Genomic DNA, 22,972 nt, shown 5'->3' on the forward strand with positions numbered 1-22,972 from the left:
TGAAAACAATCATCTGTGTGCCATGATACTCTCTTTGATTTGATATAAATGACAGGATCTTATTATCATCGCACTATATGGTGGTGTAGTAGCTTTAGACTTTCAGAACCTCCGGTGATTTGCAGCAAAGTGAATTAGCACCTAAAGCTCTGAGGCCACCATTGTCAGTTGGAAAAAGGCCAGTCAAGTTCCTCCACACAAAAAAAACAGGTGGAATGCATCCACTGGATACTGCTTTGTGAATAATGAACTATTTGTTTGTGGATCTGTGAGAAATTGCAGAAAGAATGTCACAAAAATTTTTGTTTTACAAATAGAAAATTATATATTTAAAAAAATACACATTTGTAAAAACCAACACACAAGTTACAAATAGAATTTTTTTTATTTGTGGATAGCAAAACACGTCTGTGACTCAAGGCGTATTTGTAGATCGATTATTTTTGAGACAAATTTAAGCCCGTAGACTGGCCCCAAAAATAAAAGTTTGTGATCCAATAATTTCTTATAAAGTAACATTTTAGAGTAAAGGTAAAAAAAAAAAAAAAAAAAAGCCACAAAAACATGGTAAACATCATAGCCTGGTGATGTGCAGATGAAGCTCCAACAGTAACCTGAACATGCACCGCCGCAACATGAACTTTACTTCAGAGGAAGCACCGAACAGGTCAGATTTTTTGGAAGGATTATTGGACTGTAACTCACTGACTGAGCGCAGCAAAGCACTCAAATGTTTTTTCTGAGCATGGTTTGTTGTACAGAACTATTAAAATCGACATAAGCTAAAAGAACAAATAAGACAATGCATCAGGTACCCTTTTTCCCCAACAGGAATATATTTATTTCAAATGATTTCAAATTATAAAAAACATGGTTGATTAACATGAAATGACACAGGGTTGTTGCTCTTCAGTGGGCGAGGTGACAACATGAAGACGCAAAGCCAAAGGTCACCTGTGTGTCTCAATGAGTGAACTTCTAGAGAAGAAAGTGTATGTCCATTGTTGTGTGTATTCATCACTCACCTCTTTAAATTATTCACCAAATGGATTTCTAGATATCAGAAGCCCCAAACATATGTTGGTAGAAAACTAACATACATCCATGTAGCTCATTCACCCGTTTGGCCAAACATCCAGAGAGGTGCTGCAGACAGTCTGCTCTACTGGAACATTGTTATAGCTCTTAATCATTTTATTTTCCTATATTACAAACTTTTTACAACATAAAAATAGATCAATAGCTATGATTACCATATTCCTTAGTGTAAATATACAATATTTATTGAATTTTCAAATAGACTTGTTTCTTATTTACTCTGATGACATCACCCCCCAGAAAAACAATCAAAATAAAAGCACTGGTACATGAGGGTGACAACAGGTTTGTGTAAGGCAAAGACCAGCAGGGGGCGATGCATGATGCACAATATGACTCCATCGCCTCTCTTTTTCCCCCTGCCTGGTAGAGGAGTCTAAATGTGATGTCTTTAGTGTCTTAAAGTGAAGCATAATGATTCATTAAAAAAAGTAGAATAAAGAACCTCTATCAGTTTTCTGGCACTTAAGTGTTCACGTCTGGTTAGCTGCTACAATCAACACAAACTGCTCCTTTGCATAGCAATTAAATAACAATGTATCTTTCTGGCCATACAGTCCTTTAAAAAAGGCCACCAGCAGCAAAAGTAGGAATATTAATAGCTTTTAGATCAACTTCCCAGGAAGAAGATTTTGGAAAAAAAAAAAGAGAAAGATCCCTTGTAAACTCCTCCAAACCACTGAGAATCTGCAGCTAAATCATCTTAACTTGGTTCAGTAAACAAATCATTAATGTTGAACTAAACTGTGTAGCCCACTCAGACCCCACAGCGTGTTTGTCATGCACAAATACAGTTTATCAAAAACATGAGAGAACATTTCAGCATTTTCCGTTTTTTACGTTCAATCTACGTGAAAGAATTCTTATTAGTGTATAAACAGCATCGTGCACAGTGTTTCGGTTTAGCAGTTAAGCTGCCGGGCAACATCGCCTGAAAATGGAAATATAAACCGCCTGAAATAAAGGGAGGTGGAGGGTGAATAAGCAAGAAAACAAAACCTCTTAAATGTAAAAACAAGCAGGCCAGCCTTCTCAGAACTTTGCAAGTTTTCCAGCACTGTTTGTAATCGTGACAATATTCAAAATCATCTGCACAGTTCATGCAACTCTGCCTGCATCTGGCACACTGAAGGAGAATGGGTTAAAAAAAAAAAAAAAAAGCAAACACCCTGAACTGGCACTGCTGGAATGGCTAATGACAACAACAACCAATCAAAACATCACCATCATCAAGCCCCACATTTGTGGCATTAAGTTTTGCAGAAACACTGAAAGTTTTCATTTATTGTGCTGACCCCCCTTCAAAATCAATGCTGACACCGAAAACGTCACAAAAAAAGAAAGAAGAGTTATCAAGAATTGAGAAAATCACAACTATCATTATCATCATGAATATGCATAAAAAGAGGTGGAATGCAGCATTTGTTGAAGTGTTCAGAGTTTGGTCTTGATATGTTGTGTCAAACAGAGGCTTCGCCATCCCATCAGAGGAGAAGTTGAGTGCGATTCTCGCCTCCTTCAGTGGTTTTTGTTCTCGTGCAAAGACATACGCTGAGTAGTGTCAAACCTTTACTTTGTATTCACCACTGTGGTGGTTTAGTGTTAGTGCATGTAGTGTGTTTGTGATTCGAGTGCTTCTTCACCCCTCCAGCCCGATCGGTCAACAGAGTTCAATTCCTGAGTTGAAATCTGTTCACCTGCCCACTGGCGGTGCTGGGGGTGCTCCTCTAATGGCTGCAGGCGGAAGAGAGAGGCAGGGGTTACTTATATATATATATATATATATATATATATATATATATATACACACATGCTGTAAATAAGAAGATGTAAAGATGTGACTAAATTCGTACCCTTGTTGTTTTTGCTGGGGTAGACCTTGCTAAAGGGCCTGTAGTCCTCTGGAGGTGGAAGATCCTCAATGGGGTGAAAGCTGAACCTGGATTCAAAATCATCTGAGGGGAGAAAAAAAAAAAATACAATCCAGAAGGATTCCGTTTCCAGGCTGAACCAGTCAATACAATCATAACAAACTTTGAGCAAAAGAAATGGCTGCAAATTCTGGCAGACTGGTAGATATGAAAGGAGGAAAAGTAGCACAATACGTGACGACTAGCAGATATCTCAAACTGCACACAAACTGATCGCTTGACCTGATTTTCAGCTTCATTAAGCATGACCAGAAATTTGATGGTCCAGTTAAAGTACATCAGATTCTGTGTCGGTAAAATTGGCATGAGCCACAGAATTGTGGCCCAGGAAGTAGAAATTGATCAGAACACACAGCTCTAACTGACGTTGAACTGATGTCACTTAGCTGATCCTGTGATGTGTGTAAGAATACAGCGATGCATGACTGGGGAGTCGATCTGCCAAAGAGGAACAGTGGTGGCTTGACAAGGACATAATTTTTTCCAGACAATAAGCCACAACTGATGTGAAAATCATACATATTCAAACTTCCAGGATCAAAAACTATCTTTTGGGAAATAGTTGAGGTTTCTCACTTATAAGGTTGGACCTCTTGATTGAATAAAAAGTCCTTCAAAGATGAGATCAGCTGAGCTGGTTGTTTTCCCATCATCATGTAAACCAAATTATTGTGATACTTCCAGTAAAAGTACAGTACATGGAAACATGTTGGTCGGACTAAAATTGTACAAAATTTAATTTCTCAAAGTCAGACTAACACACACAGAAAAAGGTGTGTTAGTAAAGGTCAAAGTATGTAAGAAATGTTCAGAGCTGTGAAGTTGTCTAATTCAACGTTAAACCTTGTGCCAGTTTCACACTGGCTAATAATTTTGGGCTGTGGTATTAAATCAGCAGGAAGAAGAAGAATCGATCGAAGTGAAGTCAGACATACTTTGGTAAATAGACTGATACTGGGACAAGGGGAGGTCTAAGCAAGCTTTAATCATAGCTCAACTTAAGTGTGCATGTAAACATACCGAGTGGTTTAGTGAGTGAGTTTTTTTCTAATTCCCCATTGTAGCCAGCAACAAAACAGGAACTAACTGTGAATTAGGAGTCTATACATTCCACTGCATAAACAGCTACTATTCTTTTCTTAAATTCTGTGTCCTGGACCGCATTCTAGGAACTGACTCTGCTCTCCTGATTTGTCTAGTAGAACAGGAAACAGAAAGCCTTGTTTGCATTGCTGCAGCAGATTTGACTACACATGGCTGCTCGCCATTATGTGCTCCATCACATCAAGATCGCAAACAAAGTAGCTCAACAGCAGAACAACTGATAGAATTCAAAAGAGATTTTAGTAGGATTCACAGCATTCTGTGCTATGCAGATAACTCCGACCTTCGATATTAAACAAAAACAAACCATTAGAGATGGTGGAAATTTGTGTTTTCTCAGATTTTAGCAGAAGTGTCTGGCAACTGCAGAAGGACAGAAAAAGATCCAGAAGCATTGGACACCACATTATCCTTAAACATACACATCAAACCCTGAAAACCTCAGTGGTTCCTGGAATTCCTCTGAAAATGCCACATTAACTGCAAGGCGTTGTGAGCGTAAGAGAAGAGAAGATACTTTCCATAATCCTGTTATCTCAAAGTTAAATTTCAGATTTTTTTTAGACGTACTACATTTATTTCAATGTTATATATTCATGCACTAAAATTTAAAAGAAACTTGCAGTTAGAAGCAAACCCATCACAAGCACCACTTCTCTGGAAGTAGAGAGTGTGTGCTGCTGTCTTTAGAGAAAGGGTCTTTATAGAACACTCCACCTTTTGGTCTCGAGTGTTCTGGCACCTCACACCATCTAAGAGGAATCCCACTAAAAATTATTTCTTAATAAAGCTTAAATGGGCCAGAGTCTGGCTCCAATAGATCCTCCAATCCTCTGTTTCCTGCTTATAGGGAAATACAGTTTAGCAAAATGTGGCAAATTGTCTTGCTGAGGCTTCATCAGTGAGACAGAAATGATAACGATAAGGTTAGAATTTATGGTGACTAACTTAACATGGATTACACTGCTGTTGTAATGATGGAAATCTTCTGCTAGTGATGATACAAAGCAGTCCTGTAAACATCAGGAGTATATCAACAGGTTTCATTACAAAGCAGAATGATGACATTGATATGGCAGTGCCTGTAAAATCTAAAACTGGAGAAACAAATTCATTGTATTGTTATTGGTGTTTATATTCTTGCCCACTGTTTCTCTTCTTAAATCACTTTTTGTGTAACGTGTCATCTTACGGTTTGCCTTTTAATAACAGGAGGGGATCATCTGGGGTAATCCAATCAAATCTCTCTCAAAATTCCTATTTGTTCAGTGAAGCTAATACAGTGCAAAACATGACTGTGTCAAGGGGGAAATTATGAACAGGGAGGAATTATGTAACACAGAGGAGACTTGTCTCAACTCACCTATGATGGACCTGGAGGAAGAGCTGGTGGAGTGACCATTTCGGATGGGCGGGGGAGGAGGAGGAGGTCCAGCTGGGGTCCGGGAAGATGAGGAGATGGAAGAAGAGGAGGGAGGAGGCTGTGGTTTCCCCACTCGGCTGTGGGGCTCTGAGGCCACGGAGCTGTGGCCACGATATGGAGGCGGAGGAGGAGGAACCTCCCGTCCACCATTACGAGACCCAGAAGAAGGCACCTGAGGAGCTGTGTAGACAACACGTAAACCATGACCAACATAATCAGCTAGTTTTGAGCATGAAAAAGCCAATAGCTGATACATGGGCAGACAAACAGTGCTGGATTGATCTTTGCCTTGAGGAAGTTATGGAGAGTCCCAGACCTTTATTTGCTTCAACCTTTAAAGAGTATCAGACCTTCAATGTACGCAGGACTTTATTCTAAATTTTTTGTTCTCATCATTGTGACTTCTGTTTTGGAAGTGTGCTTAAATGTGTGTTTGCATGAGTCAATTAATCCATTATCTTATCATTTAATTCATTAATTCATATTTTGTAGTGTCCTCTGAAATTTGCATGAAGTCATTTTGAAATCGAATACTGTAGATTTCAGAAAGACTGCAAAAAAAGCTGGACAAACAAAATGGAAAGTGGGGTAACAAATACGAGCCTGAAAAACTACCTTTTGAAAATAATTCAATAGAAAACTCGACAGATAGTCACATTTAGCCAGTTGGTACGGAAATCATGGGAAGCTGTGTACTGTACAGAGTACAAGCACAGCACTTCACATGCATTTTAACATAATCTTTCACAAAACTGGCGCCACACTAATAGCGACCTGCTGCAATGACCAATTGTGTCTTTCTCAAATTGTGTTTGTTTTTTATCAACAGAAACATTTTTCTAAGCCGTTTTGGTTGCTGCGAGGCTGGAATGATTTCTGTTAAGAATTCTAACACGTTTAATATCCATGTGTGACATGATGTGTAACCATGCCAGCGGGAAAGTTGCTTATATGTGGTAGCAGCTGATTAAACTTTCCAAAGTCCCGCAAAAAGAAGAATCCAAATACAGATGAGTTAAAAATCAGATGACACACATGCAGGAAATTAACTAAATGGAAAGCAAAGGAGTAAGTTTAACCCATTTCCTCACCTGATCATCATTGGGAATGAGGAATCAGATAAAATAAGTTTGGACAGCAGAATATTGTGTTTCACTCAGTGGGTCTACATGAGATTAACCGGATTATAGCTATAGTTGTTCTGCTCCTTATCTGAGCAAAGGTAATTATCCTTGGATATATGGCGGTGAATGAATCGAATCACTGGCACAAAGCAGGTCATACCCCAGTACGATAGGTGGCGCTGTACCCATTTCAACTATCGCTAATAGAGCCACTTCCTGTTGACGTCTTCACCACCACCAACAACAACAACAACAAATTCAGGCATTCGAGAAAGATGGCGAACGAAGAGCAAGATGAAGCTACGTCCCTCTACATTTAGTTTATGATGAGCTGGTTATGGAATAAACGCGATGCACAACAGCGCATTCTCCATCACGTTGTTTGTTTCTTTCTGACGGCGGGGACAACAACAGTAATATCGTCTCCTTTGACTTCCGGGTGACGATCTCAGGAAAAAATCTCGAGCATGTGCAGAACGCTTGATCCGATCCACTGTTCTCTACGTGCATGTTCAGTGGGCATTTGGATTGAATTATCCCGGGGTCTTAATTCGATCGCGAGTAACCCGATCCGATCCAATTTCTTGTCAGATTACGGTGTCGACATGAAGTGAATAACTCAGTCTTTAGCCATTAATCCGATGGCACCCATGTAACCGCACTGATTGAGTCATGTCTTCAGGAACATGCATATTCCAAACTCCAATGCTTCCTTTTGACCCATCTTTGTGCTACAAGATACAGCAGCTTTATTCAAACAGAGAGGAAGAGACTGTGGCCAGTCAGAGAAAATAAAGTAAATCAGAGAAATAAAATCTAATCATCAATTGTTTCACATTGGTTACTGATTTAAGCACAAATAAACTTATCCATACTTCCACAAACCTTCACAGAACCTTGTTGCAAAATGCTGCTTTATTAGATTTTATGAGAAGTCCCTGTTCTGCTGAGAAAGTCTGAATGTGTGTGTCGCTGGAGAAGGAAGGAAGGAAGAAGACCGTTCGCTTTTAGCTCTCACACATGCACTCACTGGCTGGCATCTACTCTGTCTCTGACCCCCCCACCCCTACCTAACAAAAAATACATATCACAAAACAGTACAATCTTAAGAAAAAAAGAAGTAAATAAATAAATTGCCAAGATGTAACAACTTATTGTAAACTAGGGACAAAAGCAGAGAGAGTCAATGTGAAGGGTACCGGAATATTCCACAGGGCCTCAGGAATGCAGAGAAACCAGGAGACCTTGTGGAGAATCACTTCAGCTAACAAGCGCCTTCCTGTTTGGTGAGTTCACTCTGAATTCAGGTTATGAACACATTTCAAGGGAGCTACAAATTCACTTGTTTGAAATCTAAAAGATAGAGAAGCTTATGTCAAACTGGGTCAGTTTGTGTTTAAAGCCCCACTCCCTCACATTTCTTGTGCAGAGACCTGGTTTGCATGCTATGATCAAAAGAGGTGAGATTTATATGTTGCAGAGACCCAAAGAAACCTTCAGCTCTATTTAGATTGGACTGAGAGTAGGAGTCATGTGGAAACTAGGTTTAGTACATTGTGCTACTTTATAGACTGACTGCAATTTGGAGGACAGAGATAACAAGTGGAAAAAAAAATGATCCAAGGTTCAGTCCAAATGATCAATGGATTACTTTATAGATGGTAAGGTTTAGCTCACGGTGGAGTAAACAATTCAAATAATTATTTAAAGCTAAAACACTTGTCTCCAGCTAAAATCAGTCATTTTGTCAAAAATGTACCAACAGATTCAGAATTGTGGGCCACAAACTGGACATTTTAAAGCAAACTAGTTGCAACTGATTAGTGTGTCCCTTTCTATCAACCTTGCATTTTTTTAAGCACAAATTAAAGGCAAAACGAGGAATAAATGACAGCTGTGTGCGTTCACATGATGGACGTACCTGCTCTGCGCCCAGGTGGCTGTCTAGCAGGTGGTGGTGGTCTGCTGACCTGCTGAGAGGATGGAGATGGTGACGGAGGTGGTGGTGGGGCATGGCTGCGTCCTTGGCTGCCACCTCCTGATGTGGTTTTTTTGTGAAGGGAGTTGTGTCTCTGAGGAAGATGTGGAGCCCCACCTCCATCTACATGAGAAGGCCCATTTGAGATGCCACCTGATGGGTGTGGTCTGTATGGTGGAGGAGGAGGTGGTGGTGCAGAAGTGCCACCACTTGCTGGTCCGCTGGAAGACTGAGGCTGCCTCATGGTGCTAGGAGGGGTGGGGCCTCTGCCGGGTGTTGGTGGGAGGGGTTTCTCTCTGCTGTAAGAGGAGGATGTAGAAGGTGGAGCAGGTGCTTTCTGGTTAGGAGTTGGTGGAGCATTACCACGGCCCCCTCTAATAAAGGGTGGAGGAGGGGGTGGTGCAGAGGTGCTGTGCTTCATCCCGCTGCCTGAGGAAGAGCTGCTACTGCTGCTGCTGGAGGGGCGGGAGATGTCCGGTAGTGATGGCCGGTGAGAGCGTTGGTGCTCCGGTGGAGAGGGCTTGCTGCCTGGGGAAGGTGAGGTGGAACGGCCTGTGGGGGGGCGAGGCGCTGTGGGCCGGGAGCCTGGAGGCCGCAGAGCAGATCTGCCTACTGATCCACCAGCATCTGGAGGAGAACAGGTAATGTGTAGTACATCTCTTAAAGCTCTCAAAGAATAGGCAACATAGTTCACAGCTAAAAACTGATGAACTACTCAATAACAAGAAAATGTCTGAGAAATTAAGCAATCATAATTTTCTCCTCATCTTGCCTCTTTTTCCAAATTTTAAGACTTGCACACACCAAAGAAAGCAGCACTTCTTAACGTCACACATGTTTATTTATCAGGAAAATGCAGACGAGCGCAATCATCGAGCCCACATGAGCATGTTGCCCAGGGCTTGAAGCTCAGAGCCAAAACCTTCTTTGCATTTCAACAGTAGGGCTGTTGGCCCAGGAGTACTGCCCTAAAGCAAGCTCATAACTTCCCGTATTGTCATGAACATCACCCAAACTGCTCTGAAACAGTATTGTAGAGTGGTTTAGCAAAATGAAATATACATGTATATGCACACATACACATTATTTTTATATATAAAAAGATAAAGGTTTTAAAGATCAGAGAAAAATCATGTCCACATTCAGCTCCCTGTGCCAATTAATTCATTAATAACCAAAGCTTAAAAAAATGGTGCAAACTTAAATAAAAATGTTCAAAATTTGGTTCAAATGTAAAGGAACTGATGATATAAAAGACAAAAAAAAGGAGCTTTTACCTCCAACTGGGCGTAATTTAGGCACACCTCCTTGGAAAAGACCCCCCATTCCCATTGGCCCTCCACCTCCAAAACCTCCACCACTGCCTCCGCCTCCTCCTCCTCCACCAGATTCTGATGGAGAGATGAGACATGTCAATAGAGGCATATATGAACAAGAAATGTGTTTCAATATTCAGGTACTTGGAGAGCAGTAAGGTATCTGAACCCTGATGTACAGGCACAGAAGAGCTACTATACGTCCTAAATTAAAGCTTTTTTTTTTTTCTTTTTAAAAATCAACATTTTATTTCTTTGTTTTTATACAAATTCTCTACAAGACAACATCTTCTTCAGAACTTTGGATGGAAAACAATACCCTAACCATAACCCGAAATGATAATCTGGAAATTTTTTTATCACAAATCATTTTCAAACATTTTAATGACACAGGTTTATTGATGATTACTGAACATTCCTAAACTGCTCCAATAGCCTAGAATCAATGTTTGTTAGCACAGGACTACACTGCATCATGAATTTATTGTCTTATAACATGGATAGACCTTCATAAGACATGGGCCCATGTCCAAAAAGCTTTCATATGTATGAACAATTTGCAAAGCCTAAAGTTTTGTTTTATAACCATTACAAGGCATTCAAGAAAAGAAAAAAAATTAACAGGATACTATTAGAAGTTTAACAGACTCCAAAGTCAAGGTAAAACACAGCTTTTCCAGGACTTTCAACTTTATCTTCGTCTCTGGACTGAACAGACACTGGAAGCCAAAAACAGTAGAGTTTGTCAAAAAATGAAAATAAACAGGTACTAATCTAAATTTCAGTATCTGAAGAGAATCTAAATATTTTAGATATATAGACTAGATATTCATTTTCATCTGTACCAGTTTTGTCATATTTTCTGTGTCCATTGACACAGCATCTGCAGACCAGACAGCCAACACACACACACCCACACACACACCCCTGTCATGCAGTAAAGATAAGATAAAGACAAAAGTAGGAGCATCGTCACTCTGGCCCAACATTTGCAGGGATAACAATTTGCTGACTTGACCACAAACTTCAAACATGAGACACCCGAGAAGGCAACATAACTGATGCATAAACTACACTGTTGACCTGCAGTGTGTCTGTCAATAGCAGGCAGGAATCAGTCTGCAGAAGAGACTGAAATGATGACAAAAGGCATTCCATCCAAACAGTGTAAAGGGAGAGCTGCCATTCACAGATTTTATTCAGAAATATAGCTGCAAGCAGCGATGGGGGGGCCTGGCAGCATAGCAGGTAAGCCTATGGCTGCTCAGGAAGGCATTATGAATCCATACACCAAGTTTGGCATCGATGCATCAATGCATCACAGAGATATGGCCTCACTTCCTGTTTGGCATATTGGTGCTGAGTTTGATTGGCTGCTACGGACAAACGGAAGCAAACTTAAAAAATGCACATGATAACTTTTATGAGGCTTGGTCTGAAGATTCCATGTGTCAAATCCTGTGGAAATCAGACAATCTGGGTGACCCGAAATACTTTTTGAAGGATTTTGATAAAATTCAAAATGGTGGAAAATCCAATATGGTGCAAATTATGTCTTATAGTGCGATGAACTCATCTTGATCCAAGGATTCCAACAGTACCATTTGTGAAATTTGGAGCAACGGGTCCAGAAATATGAGCAAAAATGCATTTTTGCTAAATATACCAAAAAAATCCATCTAACTTTTGTGCGGATTGGTCCAAAGATAGTCTGTGCCAACTGGTCAAAATTTGTGACCGCTGAAATCTTTTTTCCGTTTTCAAAAAAATCCAAAATGGCGGAAAATCGAGTTTGGCGGAAATTGACGTCATAATGTGTGTTGGACTCATCATGATCCAAAGATTGCAACGTACCTCATTTGTGAAATTTGGACCAACGAGTCCAAAGTTATACACCTGAATGGACTTCAAACTTTGACGTGTTAGTGGCGCTAGAGATTTCACTGTTTGGGCATAAAAATTCTTGACTTTGCTAATGGCACTGTCCTGAATATGTGAGCCAAATTTCAAAAACTTTTTACCATAGCGTTCTAGGGGCTGCCATAGACTTCCACTGCAGCAGAAAGTAGAGGAATAATAATAATAATAATAATAATAATAAAAGGAAAAGCTACTAACACAATAAGTGCCTTTGCAGCTTCGCTGTTAGGCTCCAAATTATTCAAATAACAGAGCTATTCAGAAAGTCAGAAACAACAGTATGTGTGAGCCAAATAACTGGACTCAACATGCAGCTCCACACATTAACATTTATTCCTCTTAACATCATTACTGACATTACTGTTTTAACCTACAGAGATAACAAACACTCTTATTCCAAAGGATGGGTTTAATATTAGGTGATTTTTGTGTTAAAAAAAAGTTTTTTTTCTTGTTTACAACTGCTTTGTGACATTTCTGTAACTGATCTGTTTTGATCAAAACATATAACAGTAATGTAGTCAAAAATATGATCGTGTTTTCAGTAGTACTCCTTTTTTCAGTTGGGAGCACGAGTGCTGCTAGTGGAAAAACTGTTTCTAAGAATATTGGAAAACAGTTAAGATATAAGAATTTATGCCTTTAAATTTGTAAAAATTCTCTCCTCCGCAGTGCATCAGAATTTTATATGTTCTGAGACTAGTACTTCCTAAATTAAGAAACAGCTGTCAAGCTCATACTGTAGAGTTTTTCCTTGTTTCCTCATTCCATAAATACAGAGCACATTAACTCCTGCTGCTGACATGTCTGTGGGTACAGTTTTTAGTTTTTGAGCAGATTTTGATCAAACTCACAGGGAGAAGATCAGTTGGAGTTTGAGTGCATGTCTGTGAATTTAACAAACATGTTGCAACTCACTCTCAATAATCGGGGCGCTCCGGTCATTAACCACAGTGGTCTTCTTCAGCTTGGCGCCTTTACAGATGTCCGACAGCAGCGCTCCTCTGCCCTTTGTCTCAGAGGAGTTCAGTTTGGGAGGAGTTGTGTTCGCCTGTGGAACAAGTTAACACAGATGCAATCACACCTCAGTTTTGTCTAGTCTGAACTACAACATAAAATACTTTGACCTTGTTCTGGCTGCCAGTTTCAGTAAACAAAGTAGATTTGTCCCTTTGCAGTCAGTGCAGGATACTTCTGCATTCTTGCTATAAATGAAGCATGCAGCAGCCTACATAGTCCCTTTCATATTCTTGCTGTTAGAATGCCATTATTCATAGGTTAATTGACCACAGATCTTTATTCTATATTCTACTTGTAGGCCCAAGGGAGGTAAGCAAACTGTTTTTGGTGTTTTTGTCATTTGTCAGAGTATAGCTAGTTGTCCAAGGTTGTATCCTACCTCGCCTTCTGCTTTACTATCCTGAAGTTTTGAGCAGATGTCAGTTAGGAGCAGCTGTCTGCAGCTCTCATCTGGATCTTCTAGTCTTGCTTCGTGAGAGCATAATTCATGCACACGGTCTTGCAGCAGGGTAGTCTGACTGTTGGCGACTTTCATCACAAATACTGAAACATACAAACATTCTTTGGACTGTTCTAATCCTGTTTTGTTGCTGAGCCACTTACCTCGCTTGGCTTAATTAGCCAGAGTATTACTTTAGGAAGCAGTATAGTTGCAGGTATGGTGTGTAATGTCAAAGCAAGTAGGTTGCTGCAGCTACACATATAGGGCTGGTTCGGGGCCAGTGCTGGTGCTGGTTCACAAATCGTTCAACTTGCAAACTTGCTTCTGTGCTTCATTGGGATCAGAAAACGGCATATCCAATATGTTTGTGTTGATCGACAGGTTTTGAGTGGACGATTACGTTCTAGGAGACAGGTAATAACCTACTGTAAATTCTGGACTATAGAACGCACCTGAATATAAGCTGCACCCTGTAATTTTAAAAAGAAAATCCATTTTGTACTTGTATAGGTCGCACCTAATTATAAGCCACGGGTGTAGTTTATGCGTAGTTTATGCTTCTCCGTCATTTCCACGGCGTAGCTACAACGTCGACATGGACCCCTCCGCTGTAGCCTGACGCGGACCGTAAGGGCTGCGATTGGTCCGCTCAGAATGTAATTTCCAGCAGTTGCCTTTTCCGGTCTTAATGGCTGTCCACGGTGAAAAAGCTCGTCAAATCGGTCCGTTGACATTCGAAAGTATATTTGTTCATCCAGGTCCCTCAGTGGGTGAACCAGTGTTGTAAAGTCACCCGTTCAGCCTCGACCAGTTTAGTGGTCATACAGACCACCTCCGCAAACGTCTTCTCTGTCGCCTGCGCTTCAACATTTGCAATATAAGTATTTGTTCTTAAAAAATATTGTTGAGCTCCAACTGCAAATACAGCTTCTCCACCTCGGTTGCTATTGTTTACTGTTGTAAACTGTGACCGGAAGAAAAAGCAAGGATTCGGCTCCAACCCCTGAAGCCACACAAACACACAGCCACACCCCCCTAGCAGCATGGTGAACTGCAGAGCAACGCGTTCCCTCGACGCAGAACTTTGAATGCTCGATGACGGCGTCACGTCGACGTTATGGAGAAGCATAAACTAAGCTTAATATGAGATATTTACATGGAAAGATGTAACACGTGAGGATTTTTAAACTTTTAATTAAATCTGTATGGTAACATAAACAAATACATAATGCAAATGCTTTTTTTCCCCCAAACAGTCCTGGTAAAAAACAAAAAAAGACAGTAGCCTACCAGGAAAAGTCATTGATCGCATTGATCTAAGTGTGTTTGATTTATCGTACAATTTCAGTGGACCATTGTGTACTAGTCGTTAATTTTATTGGTCTAATGTTACGAAGCAAAATGTTTTGGCAGCATGAAAAAAAAACAAGCAAAAAAAAACAGCTGCACTGTATCATAAGCCGCGGTGCTCAAAACCTGGGAAAAAAAAGTAGCGGCTTACAGTCTGGAATTTACAGTAATAATGTTTTGACTCTTACTTACACTGAATGTGAGATGGTTATGTTAGCTTTTGTCATGAGCCAACGTTAGCCGGAGTTGTGTCCCTGCTGGAATCGTCACAAATTCACAAACATAATAGGCTACTGGCGATTTTTAAGTTGCCAGTAGCCTATTGCGGTCTTACTATTGTTGTTGGTCTTAACAAAACCCCCCCTGCCGACATAAGCAGTTCTTTCCTCTAGCCCAGCAAAGAGCTGATGCTACCCTGGAACCATTTTTTCTGGCCTAGAGCCAGTTCTTTGTCAGTGGAAACAGAAAATCCGGTTCCAAACTAAGCACTGACCCCGAACCAGCCCTGGAAGTGATTTTGTGGAAAAGGGGTAACACACCACTCTGACTAGCACTCGGTGGCATAGTCGCAGTCCTTGATATCCTATTCTGAGTGAGACTGGAGCTAAACCTCAGTTTAAGGATGACCAAGTGTTTTTGGTACGAGTTACCATAGGAAGGTCCTGACTGACCCATGCATTAATTGCACTATTTTGCCAGCCTCAGTGAGAAGAAAATCTTCTTTTTGAGGATGGCCTTTAAAATTCTAAGCTCTCTCATGCTTCACTCAGACCGTGTGAGAAGCGCAGACACATGCCTGACAAGAGGCATAGCTATGATAGATAGGGGTGACATTGAAAGATGTGTCACTAAAGACTGCATTTCTTCTGCCACATGAATGAGTCCCACACCTTTTCTGTCAGCCTTATGTGCCTACAGTGAAAGGCAGAAGGTACATCATACCCCTCTGAGGTGATCTGTCATTCGATTTGAGGCATGGCCACATCACTGGCCACCACAACGAAGGGAATGTTTTTGGAAGATATCTCTGTGTGGGCATCATGGGTCGCACCTTGCACTTTTACAGCTAAAGTGTGGACTCGGGGTTCATGCTGGCATCTACCAGCTGACCACAAGGTAGGCATAAGCTCCTCCTGACACTGCTAGTATGAGTCATACACTTTGTTTATCGCTGCTGGCAGTCATCCAGGTACCGTCATATTTTGGCTGCAGTATCTCTAACAGTATATTTTGCTATAATTAACCATTTCTGATGGCAAGAACACAAAAATGTGGAAATGACGCACAGCCTTCAGACTGAGTTTCTTATACTTAATGAGCAACAACACCACGGATTTGACAGAAAGTAATGTCATTTGAGTCAAACCAAGTTCACATAATCTATCAAAGACCAGCTACGCTGTCTTTAAGCAAGTCACTCACCACATTAAAGGTTGGGGGAGGCGGGGGTCCAGGGGGAGGAGGTGGAGGAATAGGCATCCTGTCTCTCAGTTGGGAGTTGTTTGATAAAGGCAGGTGACTTCACCGTCTCCTCTGGCACGACACACTCTGACTCCTAAAACAAAATTAAATCTTTAAAATAATAGTGCTTGACATGGCAAATGAGGAGATGTACAAATCTACTATCACCAGATAAGGTAAATAACACCTCTGTAATGACATCATTTTTCATTTAATTTCATTGTAGAGTAGGTTGAGACATACAGCTCTGCCAGAAGGTGCCAGATTGGTAGATCATGTGTGAATTTAACCAAGAACATGTATAATATATTAAGTAACAATTGCAGCACCACCCCCAACCATCACAGCCAAACAGACCTGCAGTTCTGACACAAAGAAGAGAAACGTTGCTTTTACTTCTATTCTCTCCAGTCTTTATACCATGGTGGAAACACAGAATACTTGGAACAAACACTTCTTTGGAGCTTGTTGGGGATTGTGAAGACTGTGGGCGCCATTCAGGACAGCATACCTTTTTAAATAATGTTTTTTTTCAGTTGTGTTTGCACCATCAACAGAAATACTGAGGTGTAACAACAGCCACACATTGGATGGTAGCCAAGTTAAGATTTCAATCTAATTATCAGTTAAATATGTTGGTCCATCTTATTTACTGTTTTAGAGTCTGACTTTAAAAATTTCTATTTATATGGACAACGTTTTACTGATATTGATTAGATTTTCAGTAATGGCCGATACCTACTACAAAGTCCTGAAGGAGTTTTAATTTGATACGCTCACTAGTCCTGATTATCAAGCTTCATATGGGAATGAACATATGAACACAACGGAAAGTAGAAAAGAGGCATGTGTGTACTGTTCCAGATTTTGTCTGGAAGCATTAAAAAGCATTCGTAATACCTTAACCAGTTGAAGTAAATAATATCTTCTATTTGGGGAAATATAATATTTTCATGAACTGTTATACATGTTTCAACTAAACGCCCATCAGCTGTTGTGTGGTCCTTGTCCATTCGGCCACTAACAGAACAACATGGTTGCGTAGTCAGCTGCCACATTTAAGTCTGTATTTTTATATTTGGTAAAGTGGCGATACGAGGTTTCCCCCTCTCTGACTACAGCAGAGAGAAGCAGTATGAGGGTTTGTTTAAGGTTGATACGTTTACTGCTGATCACTTTTTGTAAAAAGATGCTGAATGGTTCTGACAATACATCTAAAAGTTACTAAACCTAGCTGGTAAAAGTAACAAGTGTTCCTACTGTGTCTGTGTCTGAATTCAGAGTGTTTGCGTTAAGCAGTGAGGGGCTGATGTTTCGTGTGACAGAAAAGGGCCAGATGCTGAATCCAAGTTCTGCATGTAGCTTTAAATAAGTACATTTCACTGCTTTGGATTGTAGAAATAAAAATATGCAAGTGGATTATGAAATATGTTTGGCCAGCCTTTTGTATACTTGGGCAGCCGACTCATGTATCACCAATGTGTAGCACACTCTGTACAGCAATCAGAAATAAAGACCACTGAGACATCAGCTGCAGAACTGTAAAGGGAAAACAGTTTTACTGAGATTTAATTTCATCTGTTCTTTTTAATGATGTCAATGCCCAACTATTCAACACACTGTGTACTCTTTGGTAAATCAAATGTAAAATGTCCAAACATGATAGCTTCTCATTTTTAAACTACTGTCACAGTTTCAAATTGTGAAAAATGTCACGATCTACTAAGAGGACAGGAGAGAACAAACATTTGAGTACCAACATTAGCTATGGGTGTTCACATGGCTGCTGTGTTGGAGAAAAAACTACAAGCTGGAAGAGTTTCACTGTGCTCCTTCTCAATTAAGCACACACCAATGAAATTTACCTGTGCCTCGGTACACCAACACCCCCGAAAATAGTCAGACAGAGGGAAAATTATAAATGCAATAACCTGTTACTCAGAACTTTTATAGAATCAGGAAAAAAAAGAGATTATCTTTTTACTTAAAAAAAAAAAAAAAAAAGTTGTTCAGGAACCGCAGGTAGCTTCCCAGCCTTCATTTTTTTGAGCAAAGATTTGCTGTCCTGCTCCTCATAAAACTTCAGAAGTTCCACAAAAGGCAGACACACACTCTGATAAAACTGATCCGACTGTATTTTAAAAATTAACCCACCTTATTGTTGGAGATCTGAACTTTGTTGGTTCGCTGAAAGGAACGGCTGTGTTACTGGCTAATATATATGATCTTTTGCCACTTTAGCACAAGCAGTGCTTTCTATTTATAAGAGGGCAACTAAAAGGGTCACCGTCAAATCTGAATGACCAGAGGTGCTTTGTCATAACATTACGTGACAGCAATGTTACTAGTTTGAGCCCAGTAATACTTAAATATCGCTTTAACACGCCATCGGAACTGCTGCACTACCATAGGGACTGGCCTTGCACATTAGTATTGGGTTCTAATTTGACAAACAAGCGTTTTTTTTTTAGGAGGAATCTGACAGATAACATGTATAAATTAATAAACAACAGCATTATACTAACTTGAGATATCGCACATGCACCTCATAGTTTTCTCCATCCCCATCATAGCTCCAACTGAATAAAGCATGAGGAGCATTAATGTCGCTTTGACAGACTAATGTTAGACTATGTTTTACCGCCTTGCACATGCAAACACCACAGGTGCATTCAACACTAGATCAAGGAACTTTAAATCAAGTGGATTTTACCGAGGGTCATATCTCCTCTGATGAGCTGTGAGCCGCCAACAACGATAAGACACACTATTTGACTTTAAAACTTTGAGGCTGCGCCACCCTTGTTGTGAGACAAAAAGGTCAGGCAAAACTAAGTATTTTAGTGTCACAGGTGTATAAAAATGCAAATACCTATAAACCTATAAACATACTTGGTCTTCACACAATTTCTATTTAAATGTGACTTACAGCGGTATTTGTGTTTACTCATTTAAAACACGACAGACCTGCACATCATAGACCAGTAGCTGAAACTGCTCCAAATGTGACAGCACTGCACACGAGTATTTGAGGTCACTGGATCTCCCCAAACCAGTTAGCCATCTTGGGCCCATTGTTGGCTCATTCAGGCAGTGTAGGCCTCCTCAACCCGCCCCCAACCTAGGTGAGCGTTAGAGCAGGTTTTTGTCGAGGGAGGTCAAAGGAATCTCACTGAGCGAGCGAGCTAGTCAGCCAGTGACATGGTTTATACAGAAAAGCACAAAAGTAGAGACTGAAACTGAGAGCTGGGGTTCAAAAGATGCTTTAGTATTTGTGTTCAAGCAGTGAAGGCAAAGGAAAAAAAAACAGGCCAGCTAAAATGAAAGTGTGTGTATTAAACCTCTTATTATCTCACTAATAATGTTCATGAAATGAAAATTTTAATTTCCAATAGCCCAACGACCCTTATTTTGATTCCATTTTATGTGATATGTGAAGGAAAACATCAGTTCTGAAGACCTAAACAAAGAGCCGTTTGATGCTCTTCTTTAACTAACACAGCTGCCAATTAATATCATGTCCAGGCATAACTTACAAAACTGATCAAATCTAAGCTTAGAGAGTATTACAGTTTGTATGCAAGTTCTGAATATCATATTAAAGAAATACTCAATTACAATATAAAAAAAACATGGGATTTCCAGCACACATCCAGTAACACAAAAACATTCACACTACTTGTAGTAATGCCCTGTTAAAACCAAGAGGTATTAACGTTTGTCCGCTATCAATCAAGATCAATGTGACGTGTTGTCTTGGTAAAGAATGGGATGATTGGAAACTTATTTCCCCACACCACCAGTGTGAGGCTGCACAGCCAGAGAGGGAGGCTGTAAGAGGAAGTTGGATGCTTTTGTGATTAAGGAATAACACTGAACTACAGTACTGCAAACTTAAATGGTAAATGGACTGTAGTTATCCAACGCCTTTCTAGTCTCACTGACCACTCAAAACGCTTTTACACAACAAGCCGCATTCACACACTCACATAGCACTGCTTAGTCTATCCAGTGTTAGGGTACGCAGTGTGCTTTTCCCCGCACTGATGAACTGTTTGGAGGCAATGTGGAGTTCCGTGTCTTTTCACACAACACTTCAACACGTGGCCCGGGGAAGCCATGGATTAACCTTCCAAGTGGTAGACGACTGCTGTTCCTCCTGACCTACAGCCACCCCATTTTTTTTTTAGGATTTCTGAGGAAACGATGGCCAGATTTCTGAACTTGGATGTTTACATGTCAGTTTAAAATGATCATTTATTAAGGATATCTTTTTTTTTTTAAACTTGGTTTAACTTTGCTCTTTAAATGGGTGCAGCTGTAACAAAAGAATCCCCCCCTCGGAGATCATTAAAGTATTCAGATTCTGATTTATCTTGTGGTGAACAACAACACATAATAATAGTGGCGAAAGAAAAAAAAAACAATGAGTTTGGGCCCCATGTAACTGATTATTAATCAGTGTCTACGATGTCAATTAAATTAGTTTTTTCACTCCAAAAATGTCAAATAAATTGAGGTTACAGTCTTCTCAAATGTAAATAATGATTCTCTTGAAGCACATAAACTTTGAATATTTGGACTGTCAATTTGGATAATTGGATTGTTGGTCAGGCATAACATCTGGAACAAAACAGGAACCGTATTTTTGTGATAGCTACAAAAGCTTTACCTGATGCTCCTTTATATAGCACAAACTGGAACGTAATAATTTTGCTTGTATTGAAGCAATTCTTCTGTGATACCTTGATACTTTTAAATAGTAAATGTAACCTCTTGTACATATGAAGCGTTTCGGGCGAGCAGAGGCATGCAAACTTTGACATACAACTTAGTGAAACTGGATTTGTCAGGCCGAGACAGGTTGTGTAGCCGCTCCCAGGTAGAGCAACAACATACCTGACAGTAGCTAGCTGGAACTTAGGTGGAGTTAAGTTAGCTTAAACAGTTTTGACTCACCCTGGTTCTAAGAAGAGGATGTCTAGGAGTCCCGTCTTCCCAAACAACATGAATGGAAAGTGCTGTTGTGGCAATCCTTTTTCGAAGCAATATGAGGAAGAAAATTAGGATGGGAGGGTACTAGCAATTCGCGGTGATGTAACTTAAAAAAAGACTTGCAGGTTAGCCGGCTAACATTAGCTAGCTATCGTCAGTTTACCAGCTAGGCTAGACAGTTAGCACAGAGCTGTTTACTTTTCAGCTGTCAGTGTCAACGCAGTCCTCGTACCTGCAAACGTCGTCTGAAAAAAACCACAACTTGATAACGAAGAGCAGAAAACAAACTACTGAACGCGTTTCAGTACCACTTACTAACAGTTTCAGATAGCTAGGGCAAACTTTACCCACACTCCTGACCTGCAAGCAGTGCCATACTCCCCGCTGACACTGTTTTATCGGTTCTTCTCGGAAACCCGGAAACAGGAGGAACTACTCAAAATGGAGGCATTTCATTGCTGAGTTCAAGTGTTTCCGTAAATTCCAAGCATATCATTTCAGTTTCCTCCAAAACTTAATTTATGGGGACATGAGAATATCTCCTCTACAAAAAACATGTTTATTAAAAATGAATTCACGGATGAAGCTTAACACGACTCTCTTTAACTAAACACCAAACAATATACAGCACATCGATGCTGAGTCTTCGTATAGGGACACATTGCAAGCTTTACAAACTCTGCAGCAGTTTACGTTAGTTATTATATAAATCGTTTTACTAACAAAGTAAAATAGGTTTCTTTTCCAACTTTACCATGCAAATTTACTACAGGAAGCATCTTTGGGAGAGGTTTGGACTGGCTGGTCACTCTTCTTACATTCAAAGCTTGAAACAAGAAACTGCTGTGCCATTGTCCTCACTGAAACATGGCTCAGTGCATCGGTCCCAGATAGCGCAGTTAGCCTGGACGGGCTAACAACATTTAGAGCCGACAGAAGCAGCGCTCTCACAGGTAAAACTCGAGGGGGGGGCGTTTGCATCTACACGAAGAACAGCTGGTGTAACAACGCTTCCTGGGTCTCCAGTCACTGCTCTGCAGACATTGAACTCCTGACTGTGAGATGCCGACCCTTTTACCTGCCACGTGAGTTCACCAGCGTCACCATTGTTGCTGTTTACATCCCACCCAGCGCCAACACGAAGCAAGCCCTCAGTGTTCTCTACCATAACATCACGGACATGCAAGCCACACAGCCGGAAGGGGTTTTTATTGTTGCTGGCGACTTCAACCAGGCCAACATGAAGACTGTGCTTCCAAACTTTTACCAACACGTGGACTTCGCTACAAGAGGGGCGAACAAGCTGGACCTTGTTTACACCAACGTAAAGAAGGCCTACAGAGCAGCCCCCCGCCCCCACCTGGGCTCCTCAGACCATCTCTCTGTCATGCTAATTCCTGCATACCAGCCCCGGCTCATCAGAGAAAAACCGGCAGTGAAGAAGGTGCGAGTATGGCCTGAGGGAGCGATGTCTGCACTGCAGGACTGTTTTGAGTGCACTGAATGGAGCATCTTCAAGGAGGCTGCAACAGACAACCAGCGCACCAACGTGGAGGAGTATGCTGCATCGGTGTCCGACTACATCAGTTGGTGCATGGAAAAAGAGACAGTAACAAAAACAATAGTCACTCGGGCAAACCAGAAACCCTGGATGACCAAGGAGGTGCGAGCGAAGCTGAGAGAACGAAATGCTGCGTTCAAATCTGGTGATTCTGCGGCTCTCAGGTCTGCTAGGGCTAACCTGAACCGGGCCATCAGAGACGCCAAGCGAGCCCACAGCCGGAAAATCCAAGGTCTCTTCCAAGACTCC

The 22,972-nt window shown here is 40.8% G+C and overlaps 1 protein-coding gene across 1 annotated transcript; it reads right to left on the minus strand.

The window, feature by feature from the left end:
• Positions 1-812: 812 nt before the first annotated feature.
• wipf2a (WAS/WASL interacting protein family, member 2a) lies at positions 813-21,587 on the minus strand. The gene is made up of 8 exons (XM_072383581.1): positions 21,127-21,587; positions 16,129-16,261; positions 12,813-12,945; positions 9,936-10,049; positions 8,602-9,285; positions 5,497-5,736; positions 2,952-3,053; positions 813-2,832 (listed from the first exon to the last, which is right to left on the minus strand). The coding sequence occupies exons 2-8, from the start codon at positions 16,183-16,185 to the stop codon at positions 2,792-2,794; spliced, it is 1,371 nt and encodes a 456-aa protein (XP_072239682.1). The 5' UTR covers positions 16,186-16,261; positions 21,127-21,587; the 3' UTR covers positions 813-2,791.
• Between the last annotated feature and the right edge of the window lie 1,385 nt (positions 21,588-22,972).

This window comes from Leuresthes tenuis, unplaced genomic scaffold, assembly GCF_036924035.1.
Source record: "Leuresthes tenuis unplaced genomic scaffold, fLeuTen1.0.hap1 SCAF_4, whole genome shotgun sequence".
Classification (NCBI taxonomy): domain Eukaryota; kingdom Metazoa; phylum Chordata; class Actinopteri; order Atheriniformes; family Atherinopsidae; genus Leuresthes; species Leuresthes tenuis.

Excerpts from the sequence above, each read along its gene's own strand:
- wipf2a (XM_072383581.1), bottom strand. The coding sequence starts at position 16,185 with ATGCCTATTCCTCCACCTCCTCCCCCTGGACCCCCGCCTCCCCCAACC. Across the intron at positions 12,946-16,128 it reads CTCCCCCAACCTTTAATGTG|GCGAACACAACTCCTCCCAA; the intron begins GTGAGTGACTTG and ends CTTGTTCCACAG. Across the intron at positions 5,737-8,601 it reads GCCACCTGGGCGCAGAGCAG|CTCCTCAGGTGCCTTCTTCT; the intron begins GTACGTCCATCA and ends TTGTCTACACAG.